Source organism: Aegilops tauschii, chromosome 6 (genome assembly GCF_002575655.3).
Source record: "Aegilops tauschii subsp. strangulata cultivar AL8/78 chromosome 6, Aet v6.0, whole genome shotgun sequence".
Classification (NCBI taxonomy): domain Eukaryota; kingdom Viridiplantae; phylum Streptophyta; class Magnoliopsida; order Poales; family Poaceae; genus Aegilops; species Aegilops tauschii.
Window position 1 is genome coordinate 488,267,088 of NC_053040.3, and position 12,549 is coordinate 488,279,636.

Consider the following 12,549-nt stretch of genomic DNA (forward strand, 5'->3'; position numbering starts at 1 on the left):
CGCCACGCCGCCGAAATCCGCCGTCATCAATGGACAAGATGAAACACCGCTCCTCCTCTTGTCCCCTCCAACCAGCACTTGCTCCAAAACGATGCCCCCAGGAGGGAGAACGACACCGAAGGCACCGTCATCGTCCGATCCGGTAGACCCAGATCTAGGGTTTCCCCCGGAACTTCCCGATCAGGTTGACGTGACCTGCAACGACGATGCCTCCAGAAGGAAATGACGTCCAAGACGCCGCCATCGTCCGCCAAGACTGCAGTTAGGCGCGATTTTCACTGGAAGCCATGTCTTCCCGACCTCGCGGCTGGCTGGAACCGAGCGGAACCTCGCCACGAAGACGTACGTCGCTGTCGGTACTCCGGCAGAGATCCGGCATCTCCTCACCGGCCCCTCCACGCGCCGCCGGTCGGCGGAAGGCCTCCCCGCGACGGATCCAAACGGGGCGTTGGATCCGCAGTCACCGCCGTCACCATCCCGACCAGAACAGCCCACCCCGCCGGATGGGGCGCTGCCACCGCCGCCGTCCATTCAGGGCCGCCGCTCCGCCGGCGATGGTGCTCCGGCCACCGCCGCACGGCCTGGGGTCGCCGCCCCACCCGCCGCCTTCGGATCGCATGAGGGGAGCCGCCCCTGCCGCCTCATATGAGATCCACCGCGTCCACCCGCCTAGATGCCTTCGGCACTGGGCCCGCCGCCACCGCGGCCCACGCCGCCGGCGGCGGCGGCGGCAGGAGGAGGCGCTAGAGGGTGCTGGCGGTGCTAGGGTTTCGGGGCCCCTGGTGTCGCCCAGGGGGAGGCGACGCGAGGGGGACGCGAGGGGCGAGGGTCACTCCAAATTTGTGGGATATCAGCGCTCGGCATTTAGACTCCAGAGAACTCCGTGGGGAGGCGCAGAGAAGATGACAGATGACACCGCCGCTTCAGGAGTGGAGAACCTCTAGTAGTTCAGAAACAGGTGGCCTCTGTCCTCGCCGTGGTCACGCCGCTGGAGATTCCTGCGGAGGAGACGCCTGTTGTGAGTTGTGACCGAAGCACCAGAGAAACATGCAAACAATCTGTTCCCTGGCAGTAGCAGGCTCCAAAATTAGTTCTTTCACGGAAGATCTCTGTACAAATTTTTGTTCCAGAGAAGTATGCTTTTACCACGTCATTGTTCTCCGAATCTGAGGCGGTGTTTTCGCTTTGTAAGAAACACTGAAGCTGATGCAGTGACAAAAGTTCAGGATATGGATGATGATGCCTTCGTTTCTGCCCTGCTGGTAATGTGCAATTGTGTATTCACTCTTGTAAAAAAATACTGCAGTCAGGATGTGTATATTAACACACGACTCAGTTTCTGATAAGCCAAGAGGTGTGTTCCTCTGTTCTGAAATTATATATGCGCTAACAAGCAAAATTGTTTTCGCCAAAATAAAACAAGCCAAATTGGTACCAAGACTGCCGCCATTCAAGCAATGGCTCTCGCCATCTTAATAGACACCTCATTCGAAACAAACGCTAGCAGCTATGGTACAATATCATGACATCAGGAGAAATTTGATGAGGAAATGAGAGTTCATTTATTGTGCCTAGAGAAGACGAGAAAAATGAGCTAATGATCCAAATCATGATACATACGGCTTGTTTCTGACAATCCAAATCTGAGAATAGTACAGACCATTACCACAAAATACTTAACAGTCACACACACACACACACACATTTGCTGAGTCAAATAGACAGTAAGACGGTCATTGCATGATAGACTGCCTGATATATAGGCTGTGAGATACTTGTTCGTCTGGCAAGAGAGCATAGCCGAACCATAATGCTTTCATAACTTACTAGGTAATAATAATACTTGATCATCCATGTTGTTCGACATTAAAGGGGAACAGTAACTATTGTGATCTGCAAAACGAAGTGTGCTTTCATCCTTAGTAATAATAAAATCGAATCAAACAGAATTAATGGGAGGGGTACACGAGGGAGGAGGGGGCCGTTTTACCTTGCATCCTTTCTGCTTCAGCCCTTCCACTGTGTTGTGACTCGAACAAGCAATTGCTCTCGCATGCAGTGATACAAAACTGAGGGATGGAAGGTGCAGTAATCCATCGGGGATTTCAATTTCATCAAGCATATCGAACATATCAAGTGACAGGTGGGATAGCTTTGGCATTGTCCCAACCTCCATAGTCCACTTGTTAAAGTAACATCCCTCAAGTCGTAACTCTTGCAGACGAGGGAACCCTTGGGCACCAATGGACATTGTTTCGGGTATAAAACAATGCAACTCCAGCACTACAAGACAAGGAAGCATCTCCAAGATTGGCATCGGGTCTTTGCATACTTCATCATCAGTGGGCCACATGCGAAGCTCCTGTAGGGTTTGTGAAATTTGCACACTCCTTGGCAGAGAAATACCACAAAGATCTACATATCTTAGAGTAGGTATATCCCAGAGGGAGCTTGGTACATTGGAGTCTACATGTATAGTTTGCAGATAAAGGAGTTTCCTGATTGAAGAGGGAACCTTCACTCTTCCACAACCTCTCAAACTCAGGTGTCGTAGGTGAATGCACCCACCAATTACCGTTGAGAAATTCTTTAGCCTTGTGTTCTCAACATGAAGAACTCTTAGGAACCTTAGATCAGGTAAAGATAGTGATGAAAGTTCAAAGCCAAACAAAGTTCTGAGATTAGGTGAAGCCTGTATGATCTGCCCACTCAAGTTTTGGAAAGAAGAACGATAGAATATCTGGTTATGAGATGATGATGCACCAACATGTCCTCCATTTCATTAGAGTCCATATATATCTCAGCAAAAAGTCACACACACATTAATATATTTGAGAAACTGTGTACAAATAAAAGAGATGAGGGGAAGGTAGCTCACCATGGCCACTAGTAGTTTTTTCATGGATGACATCAAGGAAACCATCTTGTGTTGCCTCTTCTATGCACCAGTCACGTATGATATCATGAATCCTTATTTCCTCAGCACATTCATGTATAATGCTTGTTGGAACAACTTGCAAGAAGCTTCTTTGAGCCAACTCACTTACATACATACGAGCTGTTTTTTCTACGGTATGCTTAGGTGTATGTGGAATGAAGCCTTCTGCTATCCATAGATTAATAAGAGCTGACACGGATATTATGTAATCCTCGGGAAAAGCAGCAAGATAGAGCACACAGGATCTTAAATAGTGATTTGGTAGGTTCTTGTAACTGCGAGCTATTATGCCTCGCATCATCTGTGTGTCCTTGGTTGATGGCCAACACAGTAGCACATCAGACCATGCCTGTGTGTTGAGATTCTTTGATAGGTACCCCCCTAACACTGCAAGTGCAAGTGGTAATCCAGCACATTTCCTTGTAAGCTTTCTTCCTAGTTCTTCATATTTATCCAGATTCTGTATGCCTGATATTCTATATGAAGGTAAAGCTTTGCTACTAAAAAGTAACCAACTTTGCTCTTCATCTAAACTCCTCAAAGCATGTACATGGGTTTGCATTTCAACATGTTTCGCAACATCTTCTTCTCTTGTGGTTAGCAGTATTCTACTACAGTTAGACGTATCCGGAAAGGCCTTAATTGTTCTATTTATTTGTTCCCATGTGTCTGTTTCCCACACATCATCGAGGTGTATATTTTCTTGATGAGGATATCATGGATCTTCTTTCCCACCTCATACTCATTCATTTCATCAATTTTTGTAGACTGGTCTACATCACTCAGTATTTGCTTCAAAATCTCCTTTAGTAAATGAATGACCTTGAACTTTTGAGATACGGTAACCCAAACAAGTGCCTCAAAGCGTTGTTTGACTTGAGAAGAAATGTATACTTTTCTAGCAAGTGTTGTTTTTCCTGCCCCACCCATGGCAACTATGGAGACAGCACTAAGCATTTTTTCTCTCTGAACTAATTTGTCCACTATTTCTTTGTACTCATTCTCAAAACCAACCATGACAACATCATCATTACGCAAATGTCTAAGGTCATAATCTTCTAGAGACTCATCCACAACACCACTATCCAAGTTGATTTTCAAGCGTTCTATGCTCTGAAATATCTCACTGAGTTTCCTTCTTACACGTTGAATTTCAACACCAACTTTATGCAGGGTAGTCAAATCACTTGGTATGTGAGCATACCTTGAAATTGCACCCATGAAGCCCTTTTTATGTCATTTCTTTTCTTCATGTAGTCTACAGCTTCGATAACATTCTCGGCCTCATAAGCGGCATCCCCGATCTGGCTTATTAAGATAGTGACTGTTGCATTTCCAGATCTCTGTTTTCTCTCGGCGTCTTTGAGGTAGCCCTGCAACCGCATAAGCTCATCTTTTAAGAAGGCCACTTCAAGTGTGACCCCGCCTAAGAAACTGGCCTCCTGAACAGCAAGATTCCCCACATTCCCAAGAACAGTGCTGAGGACGGATTCAGCCATTGGTCCTTGCCAAGAATTAGTGTCTTACGCTGGCAAACAACCTGACAAGAATGAAACCAATAAGTAACTTCCACAGATGAGAGAGAGAGAGAGAGAGAGAGAGAGAGAGAGACTCGCCAAGGGGCGGAGGAGCACGCTGCCTTTTCCTGTTCAGTGTGCTGCTTCGCTCATCTGGTCCGTCGAGCGGCGGAGGAGGCTGTGGTCTGAAGGGGATCGCCGGCAATGTACGTGGTTTAGGGGCACGGCCAGAACATGTTATCAATAAAGGCTTCCAAAGGAGGCTCTGGAGCTTGGCTATATCAGTGTATATAACTAGGCATAAGGTAATGTATAATATGATGCTGGAAACAGCCCAGTAGTTGACTTACACTTATCCAATTTTATTGTTGAGACGTGCAGCCCAAATCTTCCTTGATATTATGACTATGGATTGCCAGATTATAAGAGCTGTGATCGAGCTGTGGTGAATGAGTCATCGTCTTTGCCTAAAAATATGTGGTGTTTGATTGGATCGAGTAGGCAAAGCATGTGATTTTTTGATGCTTGAACAACATACCCATTTTATCAATTATGACTTGTGAATGGGTCGAGATCTTTGCCAAGCTAAAACAATATGGTGGTTGATGGGAGCAAGCTAGCAAAAGCATGTGATTTGATGCTTTTAACAACCCACCTTAATTAACTATGGTCCAAGCGAAGAGTTGACCGAATCTTAGCTTACTATTGCAAATTAGCGGCTCGTTTCGAGTCATATACTGGATGATAAATACATGGATGAGTTGAAAATTTGCATCAAGCATTATAATCGGGGGGCTTCCCTACCCCTGGTTATAAGATGTTGTACAGATAAATATGCTTCAGAAGGTAAATCCCCCGGTCACAAAACAAAAAGGAGCTTCCTCTAACTTGGCAAAGACCTTGGATATGCTCGTACAAGTTCTTCACGGCGAAAACCTAGATTCTGGCTTTGGGTGGTTGGATCTGATGATGACGGCGCTTGAGCGTCACTACCTTCCTGAAGCCGTTGTTGTTGCAGAACCTCGTCGTTCGTATGGTGTCATGAGATGGTTTGTACGGATATGTTTGTTTCTATTGTTTGCCAATCACGGATCGGTTCGCTTTGGTTTTTTTTTACTTACCTACGCATAGCTTTGGTCTTATATGATTTTGCTATTTACCGACGTGTTTTTTGTTTGCGTGTTTTCGTGGTAGCTGTGTGCATACTAGTTATGCAGAGGCCGGGTATGTGGTCATTGTGTTTGTATCCTCCTGATGCTCCAAAGCCAATAATATCCACCCTTTATTAAAAAAAAAACTTGGCTAGGGCTTCACGTGTTTGCATGTCTTTCTCGAAACTGGCTTTTGCCTTGCCTTACATATAAGGCAACATCCAACAAAGTACACGACCCCACGATACAAGATGGTGATGTCAGGGCAAGCAGCCTTGATCATGATCATTATTATCATCAAGCTTACATGTGAAGCGACTTTTGTCACCTAGAAGGTGGATTCGGAAGGATCGATCGATGTTTTATCTTGTAAGACATTGTTGAATAATATAATAAAAAAGGTTGTGTGCATCACTTGATGCACAGGCTGAGGGTTCAACCTTCTTTCCGAAGAAGAAAAAAAGACAACTGACCTTATTTTTTATAATATCTCTTTCCAGCAAAATAAAGTCCGTGTTGCCTGAAATTTTTGGCGTAGCGTGCATCCCAGATTTTTCAGAAGATGATTAGGACCGTGAAGGTAGAGACTGAGGCAGGTAGTCCAGTCGGTAGAGTCGACGTCTAGATGTTGTCAAAACGGAGAGGCGGAGGGTGTGCGGCCGATCGACCGCAGCTGCCGCCGGACAGCTAAAGCAAAGGTGGTGGCGGTCTTCGACAGCAGCATTGCAGCGTGGGAAATGATGTTCTTTTCGTAGCAGGTTCTGCTAGGTGTTTAGCCGGTCAATGATCAACAGCTCAGGATTGTTTTGAGGTAGATCCGACAATAGAAATTTACTGATCGCTAGGATTAACGTAGTAGCAGCTACGATGTGTTCAATTAGTAAATATAATATGTGACGGTAATTTTGGTACCAGTTTGGCATGTTCAGGCATATACAATTTCTAAACAAAACACCACCAAATTTACCTGAAACATGTCGCGTGTCAATCTTCTTTTTTTGACGAAATATTCTCCGTGCTGATCCTGACAGCAATAGTAAATTTTTTTAGAACATAACAATAGTGCTGATCCTGCCGCCGCTGCCGCCGGCGTGGGCCGCGGTGGCGGCGGGCCCGGTGCCGAAGGTTTCTGGGCGGGTGGATGCGGCGGATCCCATCTGAGGCGGCAGGGGCGGCTCCTCTCGTGCGATCCAACGGCGGCGGCTAGGACGGCGAATCTGGGCTGTGCGGCGGGGGCCGGAGCACCATCGCCAGCGGAGCGGCGGCCCTGCATGGACGGCGGCGGTGGCAGCGCCCCATCCGGCGGGGTGGGCTGTCCTGGTCGTGATGGTGATGGCGGTCACTGCGGATCCAACACCCCGTTTGGATCCGTCGCGGGGAGGCCTTCCGCCGACCGGCGGCGCGTGGAGGGACCGGTGAGGAGATGCCGGATCTCCGCCGGAGTACCGACGGCGACATACGTCTTCGTGGCGAGGTTCCGCTCGGTTCCAGCCAGCCACGAGGTCGGGAAGACGTGGCTTCCGGTGAAAATCGCGCCTGACTGCGGTCTTGGCGGACGATGGCGGCGTCTCAGACGTCGTTCCTTTCTGGAGGCATCGTCGTTGCAGGTCACATCAATCTGATCGGGAAGTTCCGGGGGAAACCCTAGATCTGGGTATACCGGATCGGACGATGACGGTGCCTTCGGTATCGTTCTCCCTCATGGGGGCATCGTTTTGGAGCAAGTGCTGGTTGGAGGGGACAAGAGGAGGAGCGGTGTTTCCTCTGCTCCATTGATGACGACGGATCTCGGCGGCGTGGCGCAGTGGAGACTCGGCGCCTGATGAGCGGAGAAGGACTCGCGCAGGAGGGTGACGCTGCCTGGCGTCGTGGTGGCGTCGGCGGCAGTTAGACCGGGCAAGGTTGATGCAGCAGTACAGCTTTGAAGATGGATTGGTGGCAGGTGGCTGCGGCGGCCTCATACCCGGCAGGCGTCCTGGTTGAGAAGCACGCCAGACTGATGGGTGCCCATAACCGGCAGGCGTCCTGGTTGGGACCTCAAGTCTTAGATGTTAGGTTTGGCTGCGAGGTCTGTTTGGTATTAGGCCAAGACTTTCAGCGCCCCTACATCAACTGGATAGGGATAGCGACAGATGTTGCTTAGTTTGGTGGCTTTAGGCTTATTGTTGTATGACTCTGTAAGGTCTTGTGTCAATAATTAATAAAATGACCGTATGCATCGTCCAGATGCAGAGGCCGAGGGTCGTCCTCCTTTAAAAAAAAAAACAAGAGTGGAATACAGATCAGTCCCTTGCCAATCACTAGCAGGGCAGGCACAAGGACACCATCAACCCCATCCATATCCTGAACTTCTGTTACTGCTGCCGTCGATCCCCACGACCGTATCTTGCGTAGACAACAGTCATAAACCACAAGGGTAGTTAGATAGGAGTAGCGACAGAGGTTGCGAAGATGGTGGCTTTGGTCTTACTATTGTACGACTTTATAAGGTTTTGTGCTAATAATTAATAAAATTGGCCGTATGCATCGATCAGATGCAGAGGCCGGAGGTATTCCTCCTTTTCTAAAAAAAATAAACCATAAGGGTACAATTTGAATAAAATAGGTAAACTGCAGTATTTTTCTCAAAATTTCGCTGCTGTACTGATGGTACTGGTCATTTTATCTATAGGAGTTCTGGACTGTTATCATTCTGTCCATGGTAGAATATTCAGGAATTTATCTGAGGATATAGTGCTATACAACGATACTAGTCGTTCATACTGGAGTTTACAAGCCTCACTGCAACATATAGATGGGCATAGCTCTTGTTTTTTCCAAGCGTAGTAAAAGTTCTCTCTTTCTTGCTTTATTTTTTCCTTTCTCGGTCACTTTTTCAGGCCAAGTGACTAGGTAGCTTTTTTGAGCAAATTTTGGCTGTGACCGCGATTGACTGATAATAAAAGGATTTCTCGTGATGCTGTATTTAGTTTGAGTTAATGAAGTAATACATCCTTTATCGAAAAAACAACCTTGTTTTCTTACGAAAGCCGGTGGGCTTATTAAGTTGGATGGTCAGCTACAATCGTTGCCCAAAACAGAGTTTAGAAAGCAGAGTAGCATAGCAACACCAAAACAGAGTAGCATGCAGATGCAGGGTGTCCACCTTCTCATTTTCACTTGCGCAGTTTCTCTTTGCATCGGCAATGGACTGACCAAGATCATCAGCGGGCTCATCTGATGCCTCTTCTTTAGCTTCTTCCCCCATTTTCGGCTCAGCTTCTTCCCCATTGTAGTACCATCATATTCAGGGAACCATGGTCAGGATAGCAGTCATCATCCTCTTCTTCTTCTTCATTCTCTTTCATTAGAATCCCTCTTTCTCCGTGCTTGGTCCAATAGTTATAGCCGGACATGAAACCAGACGTAAACAGGTGGACGTGAATGATTCTTGAGCAAGAGTAATCGTGATCATTCTTACAGACAGTACATGGACAACACATAAAACCATCCGCTCGCTTGCTTGCCTCAGCCGCAACCAGAAAAGTATGAACACGATTAATAAACTGGGGAGAGCATCGGTCATCGTACATCCATTGCCGGCTCATCTTCATTACACAACACCTAAAAGACCAAATTAATACAAGTTCATACACACTTATTCTCATTAAAGAACATACAAACTCTCTGGCAAAAGCATTTAAATGCAACAACAAATGCGATCAAGATCGCAACTAAGGTAACAATTGGTCCAACAGCATAGTGATATCAAGCCTCTTTATTAACAACATATTTTCTAATCTTTCTAATCTTCAAGCGCATTGCATCCATCTTGATCTTGTGATCATCGACGACATCGGCAACATACAACTCCAGTTTCATCTTCTCTTCTTCAATTCCTTTCAATTTTTCTTTCAAATACTTGTTTTCTTTTTCAACTAAATTAAATTTTTCGACAAGAGGGTCGGTTGCAATTTCCGGTTCACATACCTCCTAGATAAAAATAGCTATGTCAACTTGATGGGCATAATTGGCATAAACACGAAATGCAACAAATACTTATAAAAGAGAATATACCACATCCGAATCATAAACTGGACGAGGGCCGACGGGGACGGATATCAAAATCATGCCTCTATGTATAACAAACAACGTACGGGTAAGAAAATTATACAAGTAACTATCTATATCACACAAACATGATTCTTTTTAAAGGATAAGAACAAAAGGCTCACCAAGGTGGTGCCGGCGACGGGACGGTGCGGGCGATCGACGGTGGTTAGGACGGGGACGGGAAGACACTAAGTAAACCACACCTACATATGCAAACTAAGAAGTTAATTTGAGCTCAAATTGCATATAAATCAAATAAACTCCCACATATAATTACTTCCAAACTGAAACCTACAAATCACTATACTTATAGAGCATTGCAAGAGCTAATGTAGCAATGAGAGATGAAAGGACGAAGTTGCTAACCTTTGTGAACACTTTGATGGATGGGGTGCCTTCAAATCTTGACAAATTTTGGCAAAAAATGAAGGATAAGCTCGAGCAAGAGGGGAAGAACAGAGTGGAGAGGGAAGGGGAAAATGGGCTTGGGCTGGACGAAGGGTTTATATAGGAGCATCTTTAGTCCCGGTTGGTGACACAAACCGGGACTAAAGGTGTTCCTCTAGTCCCGGTTTGTACCACAAACCGGGACTAAAGAGGCTCATGGGGCCCCAGCCTGACGCCAGCCTGCCACCACCCCTTTAGTCCCGTTTTGTGTCACAAACCGGGACTATAGGTCACAAATGAACCGGGACTAATGGTGCCCCTGCCATAGCCGTTCGAACCGGAACTAATGGTCACATTAGTACCGGGCTGTAATCGAACCGAGACTAATGATGCGAACGTAAAGTCGGTTTTCTACTAGTGTACATATACATAAGTGTGTGTGTGTGTGTCTTCTTGCATGCTGACGTGTACATGGACTCTAACAAAATGCAAGACAAGTTGGCGCACATCACCTCATACCCTGATATCCTATCTCTCTTCGCTTCAAGACCGGAGTGATAAGAATTTACGGCCATCACCTAATCACCGAACTTTGCTTGGCTTTGGACTTTCGTTAGTATGTTTACCTGAGCTAAGGTTCCTAAGAGTTCTTCATGTTGAGAACTCAAGCCTAGAGGATTTTTGTGAGGTGATTGGTGAGTGCATCCACCTACGATATCTCAGGTTGAAAAGATGTAAAGATGTGATGATCCATCCTTCAGTCAGCAAACTCTTTAACTTGCAAACTATAGATCTGTCATGGACCTATATTAGTCAGTCAATAGTATCAAGCTCCCTCTGGGATATACCTACTTGAAGGTATGTTGATACTATTGACTCAAAAAAATCTACGGGAGCTTCATATGTTTGCCGCTGATGATGAAGCTGAAAAAGAACCGATGCCGATCCTGGAGACACTTCCTTGTCTTGAGGTGCTAGAGTTGGATGGTTATCAACCCGAAACCATGTCCTTCGGCGCCCATGCGTTTCTTCCATTGTCCAGCATATCGAACATATCAAGTCGTAACTCTTGTAGACGAGGGAACCCTTGGGCACCAAAGGACATTGTTTCGGGTATAACACAATGCAACTCCAGCACTACAAGACAAGGAAGCATCTCCAAGATCGGCATCGGGTCTTACCTAGTTCATCATCAGTGGGCCACATACGAAGCTCCTGTAGGGTTTGTGGAATTTGCACGCTCCTTGGCCGAAAAATACAACAAAGATATACATATCTTAGAGTAGGTATATCCCAAAGGTAGCTTGGTACATTTGAGTATACATGTATATTTTGCAGATAAAGGAGTTTCCTGATTGAAGAGGGAACCTTCACTCTTCCACAACCTCTCAAACTCAGGTGTTGTAGGTGAATGCACCCACCAATTACTGTTGAGAAATTCTTTAGCCTTGTGTTCTCAACATGAAGAACTCTTAGGAACCTTAGATCAGGTAAAGATAATGATGAAAGTTCAAAGCCAAACAAAGTTCTGAGATTAGGTGAAGCCTGTAAGATCTGCCCACTCAAGTTTTGAAAGAAGAACGATAGAATATCTGGTTATGAGATGATGATGCACCAACTTGTCCTGCATTTCATTATAGTCCATATATATCTCAGCAAAAATCCACACACACACACACACACATTAATATATTTAAGAAACTGTGTACAAATAAAAGAGATGAGGGGAAGGTAGCTCATCACTAGTAGTTTCATGGATGACATCAAGGAAACCATCTTGTGTTGACTCTTCTATGCACCAGTCACGTATAATATCATGAATCCTTATTTCCTCAGCACATTCATGTATAATGCTTGTTTGAACAACTTATAAGTCTGAATACAACCCACCTAATTCTACAGTAATTAATAAGAAGAGCAAAGGTCAGAAGTATCGCAGTTAACAATTATTATAAGATATGAGGGGCAGAAGACTATTTGTTTCAAATAACACCGCCTCCCAAATTCGTTTACAATTATTTCAAGGTTGGGGGGGAGGGGGGCAGTGGCCCCTGACATCTACATTGTGCCCTCCTGACTTCTACATTGCTCTGCTTGCCAGCGGCATGACTATGCCCACCACAATATTCAATTTGAAATATTTAAAGCAAACAAGTAGTTGCAAGTTACTTATGGTGTCGTACTAGATAAGCAACCATTAGGTGAAGCTGAAGACTTGTGTCAAGTTCTGCACAGAGAAGAGCAGAGTGCTACATTGTGGGTTTCCAATAGGTGGAGTCGGTGTAGTTCTTGGGCATGTTGAAGTTCATGATCATTATCTCCACATGCTAGTACTCCCTGGTGCACCTAATGTCAGGCTTGGCATAGATGTAGAGTGGGCACTCCACGATCTTGCTACTACAGAAAGTTGAGTGGGACACGTAGCATAGCGGCAATGGAGCCTTCACTATTTGTGAAGATTAGC

At 45.8% G+C, this 12,549-nt stretch overlaps 1 protein-coding gene and 1 pseudogene across 1 annotated transcript; both read right to left on the bottom strand.

Moving 5' to 3' along the window:
* Window positions 1–1,866: 1,866 nt before the first annotated feature.
* On the bottom strand, window positions 1,867–2,779 carry LOC123494560 (probable disease resistance protein RXW24L; the record flags this gene model as incomplete). Its single annotated transcript, XM_045230490.1, has 2 exons — window positions 1,867–1,893; window positions 1,991–2,779. Coding segments are annotated over 2 exons (816 nt in total), but the record flags the coding sequence as incomplete, so codon positions are not given.
* Window positions 2,780–3,180: 401 nt separating this feature from the next.
* On the bottom strand, window positions 3,181–4,470 carry LOC109742638 (putative disease resistance protein At1g50180; annotated as a pseudogene).
* Between the last annotated feature and the right edge of the window lie 8,079 nt (window positions 4,471–12,549).